The sequence below is a fragment of the Notechis scutatus genome, chromosome 1, assembly GCF_049901735.1.
Source record: "Notechis scutatus isolate UNSWTSFEM ecotype Mainland chromosome 1, rNotScu1.2, whole genome shotgun sequence".
In the NCBI taxonomy this organism is placed as follows: domain Eukaryota; kingdom Metazoa; phylum Chordata; class Lepidosauria; order Squamata; family Elapidae; genus Notechis; species Notechis scutatus.
In genome coordinates, this window is record NC_142009.1 from 275,148,260 (window position 1) to 275,171,086 (window position 22,827).

The 22,827-nt window shown below is 36.5% G+C and overlaps 1 protein-coding gene across 4 annotated transcripts in view; it reads left to right on the forward strand.

Annotated features, from left to right (window-relative positions):
- The window catches only part of TTBK2 (tau tubulin kinase 2), a 67,289-nt gene that overhangs the window by 9,814 nt on the left and 34,648 nt on the right, over positions 1–22,827 (forward strand). For 3 of the 4 annotated variants that reach the window (XM_026671052.2, XM_087951658.1, XM_087951657.1), the window contains exons 2-5: positions 514–672; positions 5,068–5,215; positions 14,612–14,685; positions 18,328–18,468. In XM_026671052.2, coding sequence (XP_026526837.2) covers positions 604–672; positions 5,068–5,215; positions 14,612–14,685; positions 18,328–18,468 — 432 coding nt within the window. In that variant the 5' untranslated portion in view covers positions 514–603. Of the gene's footprint in view, positions 1–513; positions 673–5,067; positions 5,216–14,611; positions 14,686–18,327; positions 18,469–19,153; positions 19,275–22,827 lie in introns of those variants that run through there. The other variant, XM_087951659.1, reaches the window with a different exon arrangement.

Consider the following 22,827-nt stretch of genomic DNA (forward strand, 5'->3'; position numbering starts at 1 on the left):
ACAAGCTACTATATAATTTATGGCAATGAACAAAAAAATACACAAGAAGCATAATCTCTGTTATATTTTTAATGTAAAGCAAAGTCATTGTTCTCAATTAAGGTTTCTGCTTGAATATGGAGCTAATACTGAAATACTAGAAGTAGTTCAAGAATTGTTGAATTGATGCATATAAAGCAGTGCATTGAGAAACATCCTGGTGTTTATTTTTATAACTTTTCTTAAATCTTTCTACAAAATGTTGTGCAAGATTTTATTCTTTTGCAGGATCTTTTTATTTTAGATGTCCTTTATACAAAGGACAAAAAGCTGTTAGTTGCCCTCACATTCATAATCAAATATATTAAGGTATTTTGTTTCTGCAATTTAATTACTATTGAAATTTGCTGTCTATCTTTCAGTTCAACATTGTGAAATTAGAAAATAACTTAGTTAAAATAAGATTAAGAACATTTCTTTTTTGGCCATGATTTTATTAGCCTAGTTTCACATACAGCTGTTTTGTTTCTATAGACTCTGCTTAAATGGAAGCCACTTCTGGGAACTTGACGGTCTCTACTGACATAGGCTTTGCATAGCCACTGTACCACCCCAGAGATTGCAATGAGTGGAGGAGGGGAACAGCCGGATATTCTTACTGTGGGGATATTGGTAAAAGAAAGATGGAAAGTGGTAAGTATGTAATAGTTTTATTGATTTTTTTCAGATGTTTGGTTATATAAATTTCAACCAAATAAAAACAAAACAAAATGTTATGTATATAATTTAAGAGAGCAGACAAAGCTATAAACTGCAAGACAGGAGAAGATAGTGCATTATATCCTTCTTAAATACGGTCTTGAGCAGCATGATAAATAAATAATAAGATTATGGCTTACCTAATATGATGGCTACAAAGACATAATGAAAATATAATAATATTATCAATGCTTTTCAGGAGTGGATTCCTATATGTTACAGCTGGTTAGCTGCTTTATCAGTCAGTGTTCTGCGCCTGCTCTTTTCCTGGGTTCTTGTGTAGTTGAAAACTTTACAGTCCTTCCTTTTTGGTCATTCTTATATGATATTTTAAAAATATTCTGTATAATAATAGTTCTGCCTTTATTAGGCTAGTATGATGCAATTTTCCAAGCATTCTTTGCTGGTCCAAGTTAACCTCTTTTCCCTTTCTATGTTTGAGATTAACTGTCTAAACACAATCTCCTTGGTGTCTGCAGAGGTTTTTTGGTTGTTGTTTTTTTAGTTAATGAACACACATATCCCCCCCCCCCGCCTTTGTTTCTGTCACTCGCATACACACTCATTCATAGGAGGAAGCTGAAAAATCCAGCAGAGGATAAATGAGTGGCGAGACTTAAGGGAAGTAGGAGGAGCATGTATTTGACTGAATGCTTCTGTGTGTGTCTGAGTGAGACAGAAATATTTAGAGGGAAAGGTGCAGTATGTATTTTTGAGAGAAAATGATGGGTGCTTGTGGTCCTTTTTTTTAAGAGTAAGAGGTTTTTTATGTGTGATGGAAAATGATTTCAAATGTATCTACACAACAGGATACTCTCTTTTAGAGTAAGTAGTATTATATAAAGCTTAGAAAAGAAGTAAGAAATTACTAACCAAGTAAAGGCATTAGGTAAAAAAGATATATAGGTAAATCTAGTTTATACCAACTTTTTATCTTTCTATTTTTATCTCTGCCATTTCCACACAAGATTTTATGTGCTGTTTCTCTCCTTTATTTTAGTGTTTTGTGGTATAATAAGACATGAGAATAGGGTGGCATATCCAGAAAACCCAAACAGGATTTTTCTGCACTAACTACAATCAGGAGACAGAGAGAGGAATGAGAAATACCTGCCAGAAGAATATTTTAGTAATTAGCAATGGCATAGCTAAAGCCTATTCAATAAAATGCAACATCTTTTGTCAGAACTCCTGGATCCTACACATATTCATCAAATGATAATTACTTATTCTTAGTGTAAAATTAATAAGTATCAGAATGTCAAGTCATCATCAGTAAAGAGTGTAATTTGGGAGCCCTGTGGACAAATGGCTGAAGATGCAATAGCTGTTGGAAAGGACAAAAGAGCCAAAAGATAATGATGTGCATCTTAGTTATATTCAGTCTGAGGTAATGGGAAGACATCCAACATAAAACAATTAAGACAGTCTGTCACGGCTGACTATGCATTGTTATCAATGGTCCAAAAATTGATAGACTGAGTATAAACTTCATAATAATGATAATAAAAGACTTGAATATGAATACTCAAGGGAAGAGTATGAAAGATAAACAAATTAGGTTCTAGGACTGATCTCTGAGGGATAAATGTAATAAGGAGAAATTCCCAAGACTAAAAATTTACCATACAACATTGCAAAACAACAAGAAGGAAGGGGAGGGGGGAAAGAACCAATAAAGTACTCAGTCAGGGATACCCAAGGATCATAATGTCAATAGCTGCTTCAAAATGGTCTAGTGTATTAAATATTGCTGTCAGCTCAAAAATAATAATAATCTGGTACTGAGGTAAAGGATATTTTGGGAACCAAAATATCATTTAGAATTCAAGAATGTGCTATCTCAGTTGAATGGCCTGCTTGAAGTCTTGCTTGATATGCGTTGAGAAGGCCATTAGAATACAAGTGAAGAATCGGTTGTGAGAAGGGAACTCTTCCAAAGATATCCCAAAGGTGCTTTTTCAGGAGGCAACTTGACTTTCTTGTTTTTTCTTTGAAGATGTTTCGCTTCTCATCCAAGAAGCTCCTTCAGCTCTGACAAGGCAGTGGGGAATGGAAGGATTTATATTCCTTGCAGACAGCTGGTCATTTGCATCCTTTTAGGGGGTCATTGAAGCACTTGGAGCACTTGAAGTCCTCAGGGTCACCTGAGTAGTGTTCCTGGTTCCTGTAGTCTGCATTTTTTTCTCTGGAAATACATTCTTACTCCCACACCATTCAAAGGGTGTTCATCCCTTTGCTAAAAGTCTGTAGAGATTCTCAGTCATCCCGGTCATGGTTGTCCCAACGGTGTTTTTCAGGATGCAACTGGACTTTCTTATTTTTTCTGTGATGACGTTTCGCTTCTCATCCAAGAAGCTTCTTCACCTCTGAAGAAATATTTCTTGGTGGAGAAATCTCTGTTTCCCGTATCAATAGAGTATATAACAGGATTGTTGAGCACTACAACCAAATGGACAAATATTCAGTACCTATTTCACAGGGGAATAATGCTACATCTAGGCAGTTTTTACAAGATTTCAGCAAGATGGGGTTCTCCCTTAGCCTGCCAACCTGATAACAGCAGATGGTAATAGACAAGTGATCTGCTTTCTCCCGCTAATTTAAAGATCCCAGAGCAGAGAATTCTACAGCCAATATAGTTAATTTAAATCAACTATATTTACATATATTTATTTTTTTTAGTTTTTATTAAAGTTTACTGTGGTATAAAATACAAATGAAAATAAAGAATAAAAAGGGAAAGAAATGCAAGGTAGAAAGAAAAAGAAAAGCAGTGACTTCTGACTCTCTTTGGTGTAGTAGAATACAAAGTACAGTTACAAGCTCAGCTTTTTGCTTTATATTTCTAGTAGATACAATAGCAATATAAATAGCACTTAGACTTATATACCGCTTTATAGCCGTCTCTAAGCAGTTTACAGAGTCAGCATATTGCCCCAACAATCTGGGTCCTCATTTTACTCACCTCGGAAGGATGGAAAGCTGAGTCAACCTTGAGCCTGGTGAGATTTGAACTGCCAAATTGCAGTCAGCCGGCAGTCAGCAGAAGAAGCCTGTAGTAGTGCACTCTAACCACTGTGCCACTGCAGATACAAGCCATTTCTATAACTGCAAAAGTAATTTAGACATCAAAATCTAAAATCAGAGTTTCGTCTTTTTTCTGTTTTGAGCATAAAGTCCAGAAGCAGTTTCCATGTGGAAACAAAACTGGGTAAGTTCTCTTTAATTAAACAGGTAACTTTGCCCATCTCCATCAATTTCATCACTTTTTCCATCCATTCCTCTTCCACTTGGGGATTGACATGTCTTTCCATTTTTTCACATAGAAAATAATTGCTACTGTCTACATATATAATAACAAAGTTCTAATTTTTTCGTGTTCCATATCCAATGGTCCTAAAAGGAAAATTTCATGTTTCAATTTTTTAGTTGTTTTAAGAATCTTCTGAATTAAGATGAAAAATCTGGCCCCAATATTTCTTTGCTTTGTCACAAGTCCACCAAAGATGATAGAAAGTACTTTCTTTACATTTTCAAAAAATATTTGAGACACCTTTATACCTCATATTAAATAAAATAAATTGAATAAATAAATAAAACATTTACATATTTTTCTTAATGATTTTTATATTTAGTCAATCAGCTGGAATAATTTTAATCTGTTAATGAATTAAAGTCTTATAATTAAAATTTTATGTATAGTTTTATATTAATTATTTTATTTTAATGCTATTGTTCTAAAAAAGTCCAGAGGTATTACATGTTCTTTAAAGTAATAGACAGCATTTTAGAAAATATATTCTTGTTTCTATGGCATGAAAGCTGTTTCTAGAATTATAGCTTTTGCAATGGGTGCCTGTTATTTAACAATCAAGAAAAATCAATGTTTCACACCTGATTAAATCTACATATGAAACTATATTTCCAATTAAAATTCTTATGTATAAGTGGCTAAGATTTATTTTAAATGGATGATAATCCTATTTTAGTACATTTTTCTAGCAGTCTTATACTTGCATAATTCTAGCTTTGTAACTGATGGGGCACATGAAAATTCCAGACCTTGATTGTAACAGTACTATCATGGAGTTTTTTAATTTTCTGGAACAATTGCTCGTATACAGCCAACAATGTTATTTTAGAATTTCTATTATTTTGCCTAATTTATTTCTGAGCCATAATAAAAAAATAAGTGTACATAATAAAGCAGTAAAGTTTAAATATTTTTAGTACGATAATTAGACAATAATTCAAAGTTTACATTAGGTAACACAAAAACTATAATTTTTAAATAATGCACTAGATTGATAGTCTTATTTATTACAGATAAAGAAGATTGGAGGTGGAGGATTTGGAGAAATTTACGATGCAATGGACATACTTACTCGAGAGAACGTTGCACTGAAGGTCGAGTCAGCGCAGCAGCCAAAGCAAGTTCTGAAAATGGAAGTAGCTGTGTTGAAAAAATTGCAAGGTAAGATGAACAAAGATGTGGTTGCTAAGCCTTGGATACAGATTGCTAATGTATAGCAATTGTCATTGTTCTGAAAGTCAGAACGGTGGGACAACCTTGAAAAAAATCAGGAAAGGTTCTGAGTATGAATAAGATAGTCATTGATCAGGTGGCAGACAAATTTAACAAATAAACAGCATTTCTGGATGCAGTTCTGTGTCTATCAGAGTTCAGTATGGCTTCATTACACATCAGTATGTTAAGGATTGTAACTTTAATCACATGTTGAGATTAAAAATAGGAAGATTAAATTTACATTGACCTTAATGACTTAAATGGGTTGGTTTATATGCATGACTTGAACAATGAAATATGGCAGCATTCGGGTTTTTAAGTCTTTATAGTTAGGGATTGTGAATGCAGATCATGAGTGCTTATTTTGTGTTTTGCAGATAACTACAGTATAGGAAACCAGGTGTTGTTTAAAGTCTTGGAAAAAACAAATGCATTCTTGTTTACTCTTGTTGTCCACAGACTTCCTTTCAGCTGCTTCCTCCCCCCCCCCCCATGCCTTAATTATTATAGGCTCCACTTTATGTCACATTTCCATTAAAAATCAGTTAGTGGGAACACAGGGAACCCCTTATCTTTTGCTTTTCTATCTACTTTTAATATGCAAATAGTTTCAGCATTTGTCAAAACTCAGAAACTGGCTCAAACCTTGTTAATACTTGGATGGAAGATCTTCATGGAATAGTATAGCTGTAGGTTTGATTGGAGGTAAAAAAGAGCCAGATGTCAAACCAAACAACATAGACCTGTCCATGAATAGTCAAATTTGATGGATGTTTCACCTTCATATTGTAAATATCTTCTTTTACTGTATTTATAGCCTGTTATCTATTTTTATGTGAGTGAGAAAGACGGACAGATTGGCTTTAATGCTGGGTTTGAACATCTGATAACTTGATGTCTTGTGCATACTTTAAGACTTTATGCAAAGAGATAAAATGCTAATATGAATCTTGAGTACATCCCAGCATTGGCTTTTTTATTATGGAAAAAAATTCATTTTTTAAATCTTCCACAAATTGATCTGTTCTCTGTTTGTGGTTGTTTATTTTAGGAACTTTTTGTATGAGAGAGGACTGAAAGCTTTTAAGACTTTAAATTGTGCCAGATTGCTTCTATCAGACAACTGATGATTTTAGGTGTGTTCGATATTCCATTACAAATTCTTGAAATTGGATGAAGGAAGATGATAGGGATGAACTTATAACTCTCTAGCTGTTCATCTTTTATGATACAAATACTGCATCCGTAAAAGAGAACTAGCAACTGGGGAGCCTGCCAGTAGGGTATGATCACAAAGATAAGTCTGGCAAATCTGAATTTACCTGTCTATTACTGCATTGAAGAAAATATTCAAATAAAACAACTATTCAAAGAAGTGGATAAAAGAAATCAGAGCCAGAATTATTCCTTCTCAGCAAGGCTTGGACTTTATGGTGTAGTAATAAGTTTTGATGCTGTGCATCAGATTAATGGTCATGAAAGGGTATAATTTTTTGAATTTTGTTATTGGCTGCATTCACCATCTTGTTCTTTAGCTGCTTCTTACTTATTTGTTTTATTTATTTGCTTTTGAATTATTATATTTTATCTTTCAGTTATATTAGTTGCCCAGAGTCATTGGAGTTGGGTGGCACCTAAATTAAATAAGTTTAAATTAAATTAAAATGTTGGTGATATATTGTTTACTTTGTAGTGCATTTCACTCAACATTTGCACATTTTTCTTATGTAATATTTCATGACACCATTCATGACACTTTTGTTTTGTATCTGCTAGATATAGAATTTTGCAAGTTACACTGTATACCAAAATATCAAGCAACTAGATATGAACTTCAAATTATTCCTTTAGTTTTCAATTAGCCTTCTAGATTTAATTGCTTCAAAATTTAAGTTATTTGTGTTCCTTTACCCAGAATATTTAGCTCTAATCTTTGGATTCTGACTTTGATTCACGTTGACTTTTTAAGATTTCTTGCTGGTTTTCATCTGCAGGCATTTAAAGTCACAGGTTTAGATTTTGATATCATGGTAATTTCCTTACTGTTTCAGGAAATTAATAAACTCTCATTATTTGCCTATTTTCTGTATAGAAAGTACAATATTTTGCAGTGTTATGGATAAAAAAACAGTGCTGCTTCCAAACCAATTCTGGTTTATCCAATGGAATAAGCAAAGTTATATTCTTTATTGTTGTGTTTGTTCATATTTCAGAATTATTCAATGTAAAAGTTAGTTTTTATCATTCTTATATCAGTTTTTTTAGAATGTTTCCAGAATTTAAGAGTGAGAGGTTTTGCTCAGGATCTCTTCTTGTTTGGAATCATTCATGTTTGTTAGTACTTACAAAAAGTGTCTCCAGGGATACCTTAGCAAGAAAAGTGGATCCCTGCAACCAGTTGATATTGGGGGAGCATATTTAGTGGCTGGTACAACTCTGTCTTTTCTAACCACTTTGTAAGTTTTTTTTTTAAGTACAGGGGGTGGGCAGTTGCCCCACTTTTGACCTCTCTAATTTATAGTCCTCCTATGACATGACAGGCTGGAGGAGTATTCATTGATCTAAATCAACACTTGTTTGTTTCATATACATCTTCACTCCACACCTATTGGATTTAGATATTCTCATGTCATAATGAATATGACATGACCTATCCATAAGCTGGTTGAGTATGTTATATGAATATGGTAATTGTATATTTTTTTGTAAGGCTAGTTTTAAACCAGATAATGTTTTTCCTATTTTCCTCTTAAATCATATGTTTTGAATAGAACTTGATTTGGATAAGTATGGGAAAATAAATATTCCCAGAAAAGTTGTTGGACAATATAAGATGATGGCTAGACAGTTTTTTGGTTCAAGAGACTGAGACATTATTATTATCTGTTATAGTGAATATCATGTTCCTAGGATAAGGAATCTTTTAAAACTCTGTGCTTTCTCAGTCTAAAGATGTAGCTGCTTCTATTATCTGGGTGCATAAATTCAGACAGTGAGTTCTTAAAATAGATTCTACGTTTTTCTGTCTATAGAAAAGTGTCAAATAGGGTCAAGAGCTTTTTAACTATAGAATTAAGAGCAAAAAGGAATAAAACTAAGGGATCATATAGATTGGTCACAAATAAGTGCTGGAAAAATAGTTCTTTGGATGAGAATTAAATCCAGTGGTGGGATTCAATTTTTTTTCACTACCGGTTCTGTGGGCGTGGCTTGGTGGGCGTGGCAGGGGAAGGATACTGTAAAATCTCCAGTCAGAGGTGGTATTTGCCGGTTCTCCGAACTACTCAAAATTTCCGCTACCGGTTCTCCAGAGCTGGTCAGAACCTGCTGAATATCACCTCTGGTTAAATCTCTTGCAGTGAATTTCTCCAGAATTTAGACATTCATCTTTGGAGGGAGTATATTCCAGAGGACAGGAGCAACAGCAAAGAAGATTTCTTCTTTGATCCACCAGTTGAAATTCTTTAACTGATGGGGTCCATAATGTACCAGTAGGTAAGACATTCCCCTAAATCATAGCCACTACCAAAATACAGGCCAAAATACAGACTCATCAAGTTCTTCCCCTACAAGTTCTTTCAAACTGATCATAATTCAGTTTCCTTTCCAGCTATTGGTTTGCAAACGAAGGTAGGTGGACATGCAGCAAAAAAGATGTAGGAGGAAAAAATGGAAAGGTGATAGCAGAAACAATCCTTCCTCCCTTTTGACTTCTATCCATTATTCTATCTGTGTTTCATTTTTGCCTTTGCTGCCCTGTTTTGTAAGTAAAAGCTATTATATCTGTAGCTGACCAACAACAGAGGAATAATTAGTATATCTGATAATGAGGGCATGAAGGAGGAGTAGGTTGGTTGAACAGTGTATTCTGGCTGCCCCATTAATGTCCACAAACTGTTTGATCTAGTTTCACGTAATCATATCAAGCTAATATACACTTACATTCTTTTGCCGTAAGTCAGGGGTCCCCAACACCTAGGCTGCAGCCCACTACCAGGCAGTGGCCTATTTGCAACCAAGATGCGCAAATGGGAGGCTAGGGTGCACACACATGCATGTGGCTAGACTCATGTGAGCAGCAGGCTGGTGCACGTGTGCGTGCAGCTTGACTTGTGTGACTGGCAGGCTGGCACACATGTGCATGGGCAGCTCAACTTGCAGTCAAGCAGTGCACACTTGCCTTGCCTGCCACTCACACAATCTGGTTCCCCTATCCCTCCCTCCAAATGGGCCACCAAGCTGCAAAGGTTGGGGACCACTGCTTTAGGTAATCATGCAAAAATCAGTGTTACCTTGCATTTTTTTTGCAAAACTACTGCATTTTAATAATGTGATTTTTCATATACTAAATTTTGGGAGAATTGGGACATCAGGTTCAACATAGAAAAAATACCAGCTCCTATGTTTACATTTTGGTTACATGAATAACTGAATATCCTCAAAATAAGTTTTTTTGCAGGCCAGTTTTGGCAGTATATTCTCATGCTGTTCAGAAACTCCATGTAGCCACTAGCCCACAGACTATTAGTATAAAGTATGTAATGAGAAAAGAATGGAAAATATTTATCCTGTGCTTTATAGTTAAGTTGTATCTAGAGTATCTAAAACAGGTCCTCCTCATTGTGTAAATTGTTTCTTTTTCAGTTTTTGTAGCATGTTTGTTAAATATGGTGGTTTGGTGGGGTGGAGAACAGTTAAGAAAGAGATTCAGTGTTTTTGAGTTAATGAATACACAGCAGTAAATATTCATAATGAAGAACCTTTGCATCCTTGATTTTTTTTTCAATATTTGTCTAAGTCAAAATGCATTGGAATATAGTTTTCCTCCTACATCTATTTTTTCTAATTGCTATCATCACTCTAACAGCTTACATTTATGTTTGTAATAAATGTTTTCATTATGCTGTAAAGCAATAATTTTGGAAATAGTATTAGATGAAAAATAACATAGGAAAAAAAAATCTGTTCTTAGCAACACCAATACAGAAATGCAAGTAGTCCTTGACTATTCAATGTTATGACACTTGGAAAAAGTCTATAAAGCACTTTAGAATAACAGAGTTGGAAGGGACCTTGGAGGTCTTCCAGTCAAATTCTCTGTTTAGACAGGAAATCTTATACCATTTCAGACAAATCCATCTCTTCTTAAAAACCTCACAGTGTCGGAGCACCACAATTTCTGGAGGCCGTCATAAAATGTCCCGTTCCCTACAGTCATGTGATTGTGATCTCAGTAATTGGCAACCTGTTTGAACTTATGATTGATTGGTTGCCAAGTGTCCTGCAATTATGTGAGAAAGTCAGTGGGGAAGCAGCAGGGAACGTTACAAGCTCCTGCCTGCTCCTGCAGGTTTTCCCCTGAACATTCAAAATCTAGCCAGGATGACATGTTCATTAATTATAACATAATTAGATTATAGCTGTGGTTTATGCTGTGTATATAGAGTACTATGGAGATTCTCAGTCATCCAGGACATGGTTGTCCCAAAGATGCTTTTTCAAGAGGCAACTACTACAACACCTTTGGTACTCTTTAAGAATATTAAAAATCCAACTGGTCCAAAAGCAGTATCCTAATTATTAATGAGTAGAATATAAGAAACATGTGCTGTCCTAATTAAAGTAGGTATACTGGTTTCCTGTTTGAAATCCTAGTAATCTTTAAATTTCTTAATATTTTAGGATTGAGATTAGAGTCTTCTGCATTCTTCCTTACTATCTCTGCTAGCCTGTTGACATCATCTTTGGAATCATTTCTGTATGACTCAATAACCCCTGAAATCTATTTGCCCATGATTAGAAAGAGGGCCTGCATCAAAACTCTGAAACCCCTTCTGTTGGTAAAGACTTTCCTTTTAGGGAGGCCTTTAGTGTGTAATCTCATTTGGTATTGTTGTTTTTTAAATATTATCTCAAAACTTAAGTATTTTTTAACAATTATTTAGTGATTTTAATAGTTAATAACTGACTCTGTAAACCGCTTGGAGAGGGCTGCAAAGCATTATGAAGCGGTATTTAAGTCTAAGTGCTATTGCTACTAAATAGGTACTACCTAGAAATCTATGGTAGGATAAATAAAAGAACAAGCTGCTTAATGGAGAAGCCCAAACAATAGGGCAGAAATCATCTTAAGAGCAACAATGAATAAATTGTCTTCCATATCTTAGTCTGTTTGCCACTGCTGAGGAGGTATTTTTCCTTAGCAATTTTTGCATCACTTTGTTTGGTGGGGCTCTGTAAAGAGTAGTAGATTTAGGAATATACAGAGAAAAGTATCTTTCAGGTAGCCCAGACCTAAGGCATTTAAAATGTTAAAGGTTAAGGTGTTTGACCAGTAGCCAATCAAATGTATGTGTGTATGTGTATGTGTGTGTGTGTGTGTGTATGTGTATATATATATATACTTACATGTATGGTATTCAGCTTTGTTCGGATATTTTCCCATGTCATTATAGTTGTGCTTTTAAAGTTGTAGCAACGTTTCGGCAGAATCTCATCTGCCATCATCAGGCTTCTGTATTGTGTTCGTCTGTGAGTCAGACTTTTACAGTTGTTTCAGTTTTAAATTTGGGGCTAGCCTACTGCTGTGCCAGAATGGTTTTTTCTTCATCCTGATTGGTTGGGAGTCTTGGTCTGTGTTTGTTGGTCTTGGAGTTTGCTGTGTTCTGCTTGATTGGTGTTTCTAATATCTTCTGTCTGTTTTGTGGCTTTTTTGTGTCTTGATTGGCTGGCAACATTGTGTTCCTGTATTGGAGGCTTTTAGTGCAGCTTGGCTCCGAGTAAATGGACAGCTATCATTTGTTAGGAAACTAGGTTTCATCTGGGTGCCTGGTTGGGGTGTGTTTGAGCTGGAGGTATCAGGGGGGATCTGTTTGTGCCCAGGTGTTTGCCTGGCTAGTGGTGTGGAGATTTTTTTGTTTGTGAGTGCAGGCTTCCAAATAATTGACAATCTGGTGGAATCATCTCTTCTATTCATGCTTTCAGGTCTTTTTTCAAGCTCTATGGCTTCTCTGATAATTCTGTGGCTGGGGTTTTCTATAGTGGCTAGGGTTTTGGTGCCATTGAAGTCGATGCTATGACCTGTGGCTTTCATGTGTTGGACTAGTGAGGAAGTGTGTTCCAGATTTTTTACTGCATTTTTGTATTCATCCAGGCGGGTACTTATTCTTCTATTGGTCTGTCCAATGTATGTGGCCGGGCATGATGCACAGGGGACTTCGTATATGCCTTGGTTTTCCAGGTCAATTTTATCTTTGGGGTTTCTAAGGATGGCTGCTATTTTTCTGTCTGTTTTGAAGGCAGTCTTGATGTGATGCCTGTGTAGTATCTTTCTGATTTTGTCTGTAGTACCTCTTATGTAGGGCAGGACAGCTGTTCCATAGGTCTGTTCATCTTCTGGGTCTCCATTATGTTTCAGTGTGTTTTTGTGGATCAAGCCGGTGATTTTGCTTTTGTGGAAGCCGTTGGCTGTCAGTACTTTAGTCAGGGTGCATAGTTCAGTCTTTATGTGTGTCTTGTCTGCCAGGCGTTTGGTTCTAGCAATTAGTGTTTTGGCCACGGAGTTTATCTGTGCTGGGTGGTGGTGGGATTGGGCGTTGAGGTAGCGGTTGGTGTGTGTTTTCTTCTGGTATATGGTGTGTCCTAGTGTGCCATCTGTTTTTTTGTAGATTAGTACATCTAGGAATGGTAGTTGTTTGTTTGTTTCCGTTTCCATGGTGAACTTGATTTTGGGGTGTGTGCTGTTTAGGTGTGTTAGGAAATTGTTTAGGTTTTCTTTTCCATGGGGCCAAATTGTAAAAGTCTGACTCACAGACGAACACAATACAGAAGCCTGATGATGGCAGATGAGATTCTGCGAAACGTTGCTACAACTTTAAAAGCACAACTATAATGACGTGGGAAAATATCCGAACAAAGCTGAATACCATTTATATGTATGGTATTCAGCTTTGTTCGGGTATTTTCCCACATCATTATAGTTGTGCTTTTAAAGTTGTAGCAATGTTTCAGCAGAATCTCATCTGCCATCATCAGGCTTCTGTATGGTGTTCGTCTGTCACAGTATGTATGTATGTATGTATGTATGTATGTATGTATGTATGTGTATGTGTATGTATATGTATATGTATACGTATACGTATACGTATACACATACACATACACACACACACACACATACATATATATAATATTGCTTTTTTTAGTCTTTCAAACCTATTTAGAAACAATTGCAGTTTTTGAACAATTTGTAAACTCTCTTCTGCATATAATATATTGCCATTTTCATAACAGAAAGTTAATTGAACACAGGTATTTTTGAACAGATTGTAATCATGAGGACTTACGCTCTAGTCAACTCAAGAATGGAATGTTGCAATGCACACAACTTGGGGCTGCCCTTTACAAAATCACTTGGAAGCTACAGCTGGTCTAGATTACATCAGCACATGCAGTAATGGATATGACATGGTATGCCTGTGTGACACCACTTCCTCTGCAAGCTGCAGTGGTTACCAGTTGGCTTCTGGTACAGTTCAAGATCTGACTACTACCTATAAAGCCCTTCATGACATATGGCCTGGTTATTTGAGTGCTGCTTATTTCTGATCCAGCAGAATGAATATTTTTCAAGTCCCTTCAATTGAATAATGCCATTTAGTAGGAACCCAGGGGCATATCTTCCATGCCATCTTTTGGAACAGGATTCCCTCAGAGACCTTTACGGCTATCCCCTTGATGGCGTTCCAAAAGCCATTGAAAAGCTGATTATTTTCCTAGGAGGTAGGGCAGTTGGTGAGGATATGTGCTGTTTTTTATGGCTTTCTGAACTCATGGTGTTTGTTCTATTATAATTCTGCCTTTTTATAAAGTAAATTGCCCAGAGACTTTGGAAACTGGGCATTTTTTAATCCTATATAATAAAAAACAGAATTTCCTGCAGCTTCCTCACCAATGACCTAAGTGTCACTTTGTAGCCTCACATAGAAATAAAAATATCGATTTAGATAGCTTTATCATAAAGAGATTAATCCTTGGTTTGATAGTTTATTCTGAGGATTTGAAGTTTCTTGAACTGGTAAGACATGACATTAAGGATTGAGGTTAAAGGTAGATACGAAAACTAGGGAGGGCCATTTTCTGTAAGCAAGAGATGATCTTGATTTTGGGAAGTTATCCTTATCTATAGCCCAGATTATTCAGGGCATCAAATCTTTCATTCATTCTTTCTCTCTCTTTAAAATAATAATAAAATTCTTTCTGGAAGATTAGTTAAGAACAAATACGCTATTATGTTTCTCTAGATTTAAGCTGGTGAACAAATATAAAATGTTTCCTTTTCAGGGAAGGATCATATTTGTCGATTCGTAGGCTGTGGAAGGAATGACAGATTTAATTATGTGGTCATGCAATTGCAGGTGAGTTTTTACTTTTATTACTGTGTAAATTGTTAAGGAATTGCTATGGTTTGTCTTTCTGCACATAAAAAAATGTTTTTCTATTTAAGTGAGAAAGACTGAAGATGAAATCCCAGATATATAATATGTCTGATTTACTGCAAGCCAGTTTAAATATGTTTGGATTCTTCACTGAAGTTCAGCTTTATCACTGAAAATATGTATTTGTGAACTAATTGTATATTGTTATGGATTTTCATTACATTTTTAGCCTCATGAGTTTTATTAATTTATAAAAAGAATAAACCAGTAGTTTGGCTAACTGGAATTATATATACCCTCCAGAAGTTGAGGAGCTTTAATCCATTTATCTAAAGGTTCGAATAGCTTGAAACTAAGTACTTAGAAGAATTTGATTAATCTTTCATTTGCTTAGTTTCTTCTTAAAGCTATACAAATTTATTTCAATCCTCCAGAAAAAGAAAGTTGAAACTGAGCCAAAAAACTTCATACTTTTTTCAGGAGGAAATATTTTTGAAATCAAAAGTGGAGAAAAGGTTGTATTTGGTTTAACCTTGATGTTTAATTCTATATCGCTACATCTTAATTTTCCCAAGGTCTCCTGGGCTACCTCATTGTGGTGGAGGTTGTTCCTGGGAGGGATGAACGAAGAACATTAAGAGCATATGCCAAGAGTATACTGTATATTCTCAGCAGGATCACCCAAGATGTGAAGGTCATCCCAGATGCCCAGGAACAGCAAGCAGCAGCAATATAGAAAGATGCCATAAGTAAATGGTCATTTTGGTGACAATGGCAAAAGCATCAACTCATATTTTTACAGTCTTTTGGTTTAGTTCACCCTTTTCCTAAGTTGCCTAGAGTTGTATGTTAGGATGGATATCCATACAAATCTTTTAAATAAAAACTTGAGGGGAACACAAACCACTCCTGTACCAGTAGTCCTTAACTTACAACAATTAGTGTTCTGACAAAGGCTTCCTGAGACCACAATTAAGCACGTGCTTATTCCAAACAACTCTTTTTATTCCAATGGCTGGGAATTATGTTCATCCCCAGCCTTTAATGAGTCCCAAACAGTCTCGAGATAAGCACCCGTCTTTATCTCCTTTGAATTGCTGCCAACCACTAAAGTGCCAAATTAACTGTAAAAAGCCAACCAGAGTACAAAGTCCATACAGAGTTTCAAGTTTAATGCGAATAGAGCGAACAACATTGCTTCCTGCAAAGGTTCCTGTCCCTTTGCTCCTCCTTTATGTCTTATGGAAGGGGCCAATCACCTCCAAGCCTTACTCCCAAGTCGCCCCTTTTGTCTTAACTGTTCTTGCCTTCTGGCAGCTCTGTGCACACGTACAGTGGGAACAGGCTTCCCTTGTTCCTCTGCCTTGCTGCTGTCAGATTCTGAATGATCTGGAGTCACCACATAACTTCCGGATGGCCCTCGCCCCATCTCTGTATTGGATGCAGGACTCTCGTCCGAGTCCTCCCCAGACTCCTGGACTGGCCCATGTTTCTCCCCACTGTCTGACTCTGCTGCCATCTCCGCAGGCTGCCGGTGGACCACAACAGTTAGTTTAGTGACTATTCTAAATTACAACGGCACTGAAAAATATGACTTATGACTGTTTTTTATAGTTATGACCTTTTCAGCACCCCCATGATCATATGATCAAAATTCAGAGGCTTGGCAATTGGTTCATATTTAGGACCAGGGTCATATGATCACATTTTGCAACTTTCTGAGAAGCAAAGTCAATGGGAAAGCCAGATTCACTTAACAACTGTGTTACTAATATTATCAACTGCAGTGATTTATTTAACAATTGTGGAAAGAAAAGTTGTAAAATGAGGCAAAACTTTATTAACAAATCTCACTTAACAACAAATTCTGGGCTCAATTGTGGTCGTAAGTTGAGGGCTACCTGTATTTTTATTAAGAAACTACATAATAGAAAATATCAAATGATTGGTGATATAGTATCAGATAATGAACTCATTGCAATTGTTGACTGGAATACCAACATTGGAAATATTAAGAAGAAGAATGTAGTTATCATCAAATCAAACCCAGAGTTCTCACTTGAGGGGCATGGTTGATAGAGGCACTATTGGAAGACTTAAAAGACCAAATTAAGGACATGCCATGGGGAAAAAAATCTGTCCATTTGGTCCTTAACATGTGATGGCATATAATCAAATCACACCCTAACCTCTTCACTTAATTTCTCAATTGATCTAACAATAGGGATAGAGATCCTGTTTGGACTTTGAGATTTTGGGACTATGCTATGGGTGCTTTCATTAGAAGGCTGACATGAATCATCTTTAAAAAGCAATGACATGGCAATCACAAATACACATTTATAATTAAACTAGTGAGATATTTCCTGCCACAATACCTAAATTCCTTTAAATCATGTTTACAACCCCTGCTTGTTCTTGCCTTTTTCCTCTTGCAGAGACTAAGCCAAACCAAAATAGCAAGTTACATCTACTTTTATTAGACTATATGTCTAAAAAGAATTTGCTTTATAGTGATGTTGTTGTTTTACTAGTAGTTGAGGAGGGGAACATACAGTTTGCTTCACCCAATGCTTTTACTCTAATATATTTTTAAAAATCAATAATAAAATTCACTGGGAATGTTTCTTTTGACGCTATATCCTAAAAAAAATTAGCCTGTATCAGCTGAATAATAAAATAAAATAGAACCTATGAAATGTTCAATTAAAATGAGCTTCTGTAACTTATTTTATTTGTTCATGAGTAGAGAAGAAATAAGTTTGTTCACTGATACCAAAGTAGGATCCATTTTGCTACTAAGTAAATTTCCCTGGAAAAGGCATTTATGCTTGAATGCAAAGGTTTGGGCACTCTTAGTCAAGTGCAAGTGAATAGCAGTTGACTTAAGTTATTTTAAGTTATTCAGGAGGCAGGTAAACATAACATTTTTCTCCAAATTTGAATGCATACTTACACATACAGTAGTCAGTGAAGAAACTAAGGCTGAAAAGAAGTTGAAGATTTTAATAAGACAAACATCTGAAATAACCATCAAATCAACAATAAAGCACTTAATAGAGAAGAAAGTAAATGATGGAATGACTTTCACAATTCCCAGAATGGAATATTATTAAAAACCTGTACAGAAATCTCAAACATGTAGTGAATACAAGATGTTCTAAGTACATTTCTGAGCTAGAAGATTTCTTATAAGGTGAAAAAAATCTAAACCAAGAATATAGAGGAAACATTTGGAAGCTGCTATTTCTGCCAAAGGTGGTGTTACAAAGCACTGACTGAATGGGTGTTTAAATCTTCCATATTTTTGTTTTCTTATTTTGAATCTGCAAATCTCTTGTTTCTGTTTAGTCCTAGTTTGTTCAACAGAAAGGCATTGAAGGCAAAACTGGAAGAGGACATCTCATGTTTTAGAAAGACTTTAAAATAGTATAACAATGAAGAGCAAGCAAACTATATGCTTTTTTTCCTAAAATCATTTGATATTTTAACTATTGAAGTGCTGTCCTTATATTTGCCAGAAAAAAAATTTCTCATATGTAATCAGTGTACCTGTTAAATGTTGATTACTAAAAGAAGATGAGAAAAAAATCTGGATGTTAGTGTTTTTGTTTCTTTCAGGGGCGGAATTTGGCAGATTTGCGTCGAAGCCAAACTAGAGGGACTTTCACAATTAGTACAACATTGCGTCTTGGGAAGCAAATTCTGGAGTCTATTGAGAGCATTCATTTGGTGGGATTTTTACACAGAGATATTAAACCAGTAAGTTTCTCCATATATCAAAACCAAGAATTTGCTTAAAGTTGTAATTGTTTACATAGCACAACAGCTTATTAGATCTAAATAAATCTGATCTGAAACTATAAATATATCTGCACCTATTTTAAAAACTAATATTTAATTGTTTATCAGTTTTATCACTTTTCAGTTAACATTATCTCAACATCTGAAATTATTTTGCCTAATAATTGCTGTGAGCCTAAAAACATGTTCTTAATATAAAAAAGTTAAAGATGATTGCCTCAACTACTGAGACTATGTTAAAAATTTTCTTCAGTGGAGTCAGCAAATTCTGCAGAGGATGTCTCCCTCCCACTTAACTCAGGGGACAGGGCTAGAAATTATTTCTGACATACCTTCCTATATAAAGAGATATCACCTGTCCCAAATTTGACCCTGTCTTATCCTGAAGAGCATGCAAGCTCATCAGTTCTTCCAAGGACTTTCTCATTCTAGAGATCTTCCTTTTTTAAAAAAAAGTTTCATTCTTTTCATTTTTTTTATTAAACACCTGATAAAATGATAAACAAACTCATGAACAGCATCTTTTGATTGGCTGGTCTCCATATAGGTATCAACTTGTTCTCTTCCCCAGAGATGCCAGCTACACTGCAGCTGTGGAGTCAGTGACCATAAACCTTGCAACTACAGGAGGGTCTGTTGTTGCCACTCCTCCAGGGAGCCAGATCACCCTTGTACAAAAGATGATTGAAGCTTACAGAGTGATTTGTCCCATTTATTGAGGGAGCAGCTCTCTCAACCGCTGCTGTCTCTGCTGAGTCTGCCAGGTAACATTTCCGAAGCTCCCATGGCCTTCTGCTCCCTGGAGATTGTCAGAGGCTAAATCAGCCTCTCTTGCTAATGACCACTCACTCCTCTGGAAAGTCCATTCCCAACTGGATTGAACTGTGCTGAGAGGGGAAAGGGGGAGTGGGGGAAGCAGCACTATTCCATTTCCCTCCTCCCCCTTTCTCCTCTGAAACAACCTTTGCGGACCCTTACCCAGACTTCTATCACAAGGAGAAGAACTAGACAATCAAGGGAAAAATGGGCCAGTGAAATCCAGCCTCACTTGCTTTTGCACATGAATCAGATAATTCCCTGCAGGACAAGTCAGGTACAGAAGAAGAGAGCTATCCCTAGAATAGGAAAATCAACAGTCAGTCTCCAAATCCATCGGGCCTTTAAAAAAAACAGACTTCCATGGCTTCCTTAAAAAGTCTGCAAATTCCAGATCTCAATGAACCAGAATATTCTGGCTTCACAGATTTTAGAGGGTCTATAACAAACAGAGATGTTCTGTATAGCTAGTAAATCTATCTCAACAAAGACTTTTAAGACAGAAGGGGAGAGGGCATGATGTGAAGAGTGGCTCCTTTCTGTCTGCTGAATTCTGTCCTAGATCTGTTCAACCTCCCCAGTGCCTACCTTCATGCCAACATTGATTTGCGGGAACATAGAATTTAAAGATGGGGAAGGTACCTGCAGATACCAGGGGACAGGAAAATAGAGATCCTGCAGCACAGAAAACAGCCCTAGCCACAATACACTCCCTTAATATTTGGACCAGACAACTAATGATTCAGTTGTTTACACCCTAAAAAGCATAGACAGGAATGAACAAATCTGCTTTTATGGTGGGTGCAATGGACAGAACAATGTCCATTTTACAATCAGAGGCATGGCAGCTAACATGGTCACCAGAACATAGGATTGTTTTGGATTTAGAGTCTTAATATTGGGCCAATTCAAGGGAGAAAAGCTGCAAGGAGAGACATAAGACCAAAAGAAAGTTCTGGTCTTGAAGCTCATTAATTATCTTTGCAGCATATTATTATGATCTTGTCTGAATCTTCTGAGTTAGAAGAAGAACAATCTAATGGTTTGACAATCTGAAGAGGCAGAAGGCAGAGGTAGCCATTCAAGAAACACATATCCACCCAGGACCCTCCCATTTGTCCTGTTGTCAGCTTCTATGGTATTCAGGTACAAAATGATTTTTGTAGCCTATCTCAGATCCTGGGTACACACATATTCTTTTATTTAAATGATGTCTTCATCCAATCCTTATAGATTGAACAGGGAAGAAAGGACATTAAGATCACAGTGCAGATCCTTCAGGACCTGACCGTTTTAATCAATGAAAATAAGAACATCTTTCAAATAATACCATCTCTGTGCCATTCTAGACACAGAAAGAGATCTTATATAGAAAAAACAGATAATTCAGCAGGCTTCATGACTCTTGGCAGCCTTCACACCAGATGATTATTACTATGACCAGATTCCATTCCTCTCTATTGATGCCCTTACTAACCCTTTCCTGAATTGAACATTCCTAAGATGTCTGAAATGCCTACTTCTGAAGGTGAGAATTTTGTCAAGTTGTGGCTGTCTCTATTCAGGAGAAGGAACATATGTTTCTCCCTACAGGTCCAGCTGATCATAGTCATCAGTGTCAGGGAATAGGGTGCATACTCTATAAACCCTATACCTGTGATGGCGAACCTATGACAGGCATGCCAGACATGGCACGCAGAGCCATCTCTCCGGGCACGCCAGCTGTTGCCCATTGCTCTTTCGGGTTCCCTTGCACACCTGCGCGCTGGCCAGCTGATTTTTGCATGTGCCGGAAACTGGAAGCTCAACTTCCCGGCACACACATGCATACCGGGGAGCTGCTCTTTTGGTTTCCAGCATTCCCCCATGCACGTACGTGTATGCTCCTGTTTCGGCACTCAGTGCCAAAAAGGTTCGCCAACCCTGCCCTATACAGAGAAAAGTCCAAGCCAGCACAAACTTTTTGGGGCTGTATGCAATATAATATCTGTGAGCAAGGTCAAAACCTTCCTGAAATACAATATTTATCATCTGGCTAAACATTATCAATTTGTGCCTAGACACAATTTTCATGTCTAAGATTGTAAATTTGTTATTTCACTAGGCAGAGGGTTATCTTCTTTTTTGTCCCAGTTCTAAGACTCTATTATAGAAAATTTGGCACAACTGAGCCATTAGGGCAGCGGTCCCCAACCTCTGGTCTACAAGACTGAGTGGCTTTGGGTGTATAGAGCTGCAGCTTCTGGGGCTTTAGCATCTTTAGTTTTGGATGGGGTTGTACTTCCCCAGACAGACCCATTGGGAGTTCTTCTGAACTGTTTGATGGGCAGATGGCAGTTGTGGCTAGAAGAGACTGTGCAATTTCGTATTGTGTGCCAGCTATGGCCTTTCATAGATCAGGAGTCCCTACACTCAATCACTCAAGTTCTGGATTATTGCAATGTGCTGATGGATAAGAGGGCCAAGAGTCAGGACATGAACTTTCATCATCAATAATTGTCCAAGGACAGTTGGATACTTTCCCAAATTGTCTTCTAAGTTATAGCTATATCCTTGACAAGACTGATGCTGGTCAAAGTCCAACACTTTTAAGTGATAAAATAGGAAATGAAAAAAGGAGAACTGTGTGTAAGCAGGAACAACTGTGTTGAGGATGTGCATGTAGAGCCTTTCCATTGTATAGATTGCCTGTTTGTTTACTGTTGTTTTGCCTGCTGCTTCACTTGCTATCTTTCTTTCATTGAAAATCTTTCTGAAAAATCTCCAAGGTAACTTTTCATAAATCTGATTAGTAATTTAAATAATTTACCTGCTTACGCTGGAGTAGTTGGAGAAATCATGTTGATGTGCATCTCTAATTAGCTGTGATGAAACTGAGAAATTTATGAGGGCAACAATTGTATTCAAGCTTTGATTCAATCTATATTAAAATTGTTGTTTCTGCACCTTTTAACTGAGTGAAATGATGTATCATAGGGCAACTATTTTTAAACCAAGGTACCTCAAATGAGCTAACTTGGAGAATGTATCCAAAATCCAGGACTCAAGACTCCAGTGGAACTGAAATTTGGCAAATTTTATAAACCATTTTATGACAAAAATGATCATAAAAGAGTTTATGATGTAATAGAAATGTGGTAAAACATTTTCTGTGCCAATTATTGACAGTGCTGTTCAGCATGGGCTATTGTCAAGGCAGACACATCTCTGAATGCATTCCAACTTTTCCAGTGAAAGCACAACATTAGACATTCTGTAATTGTTGAAGGCATTGAGGAATCTGCTAAGGAAATATCTCACGAAGGATGATTCAGTTGGTCATGGGTTGTCTAATAAGTCTATTGAATTATTGTACTGAATATCACTTCCTTCTGTGCTGATTGTGCCTATTGGGAACAAAGATTCTAAGAGGAGAGAGAAAAACCTCTATATGACCTCCCCCCAAGATATAGGATAATATAGCTCTCCTTTATTTTCAACCTTTCTATTTTTTTTTCTTCT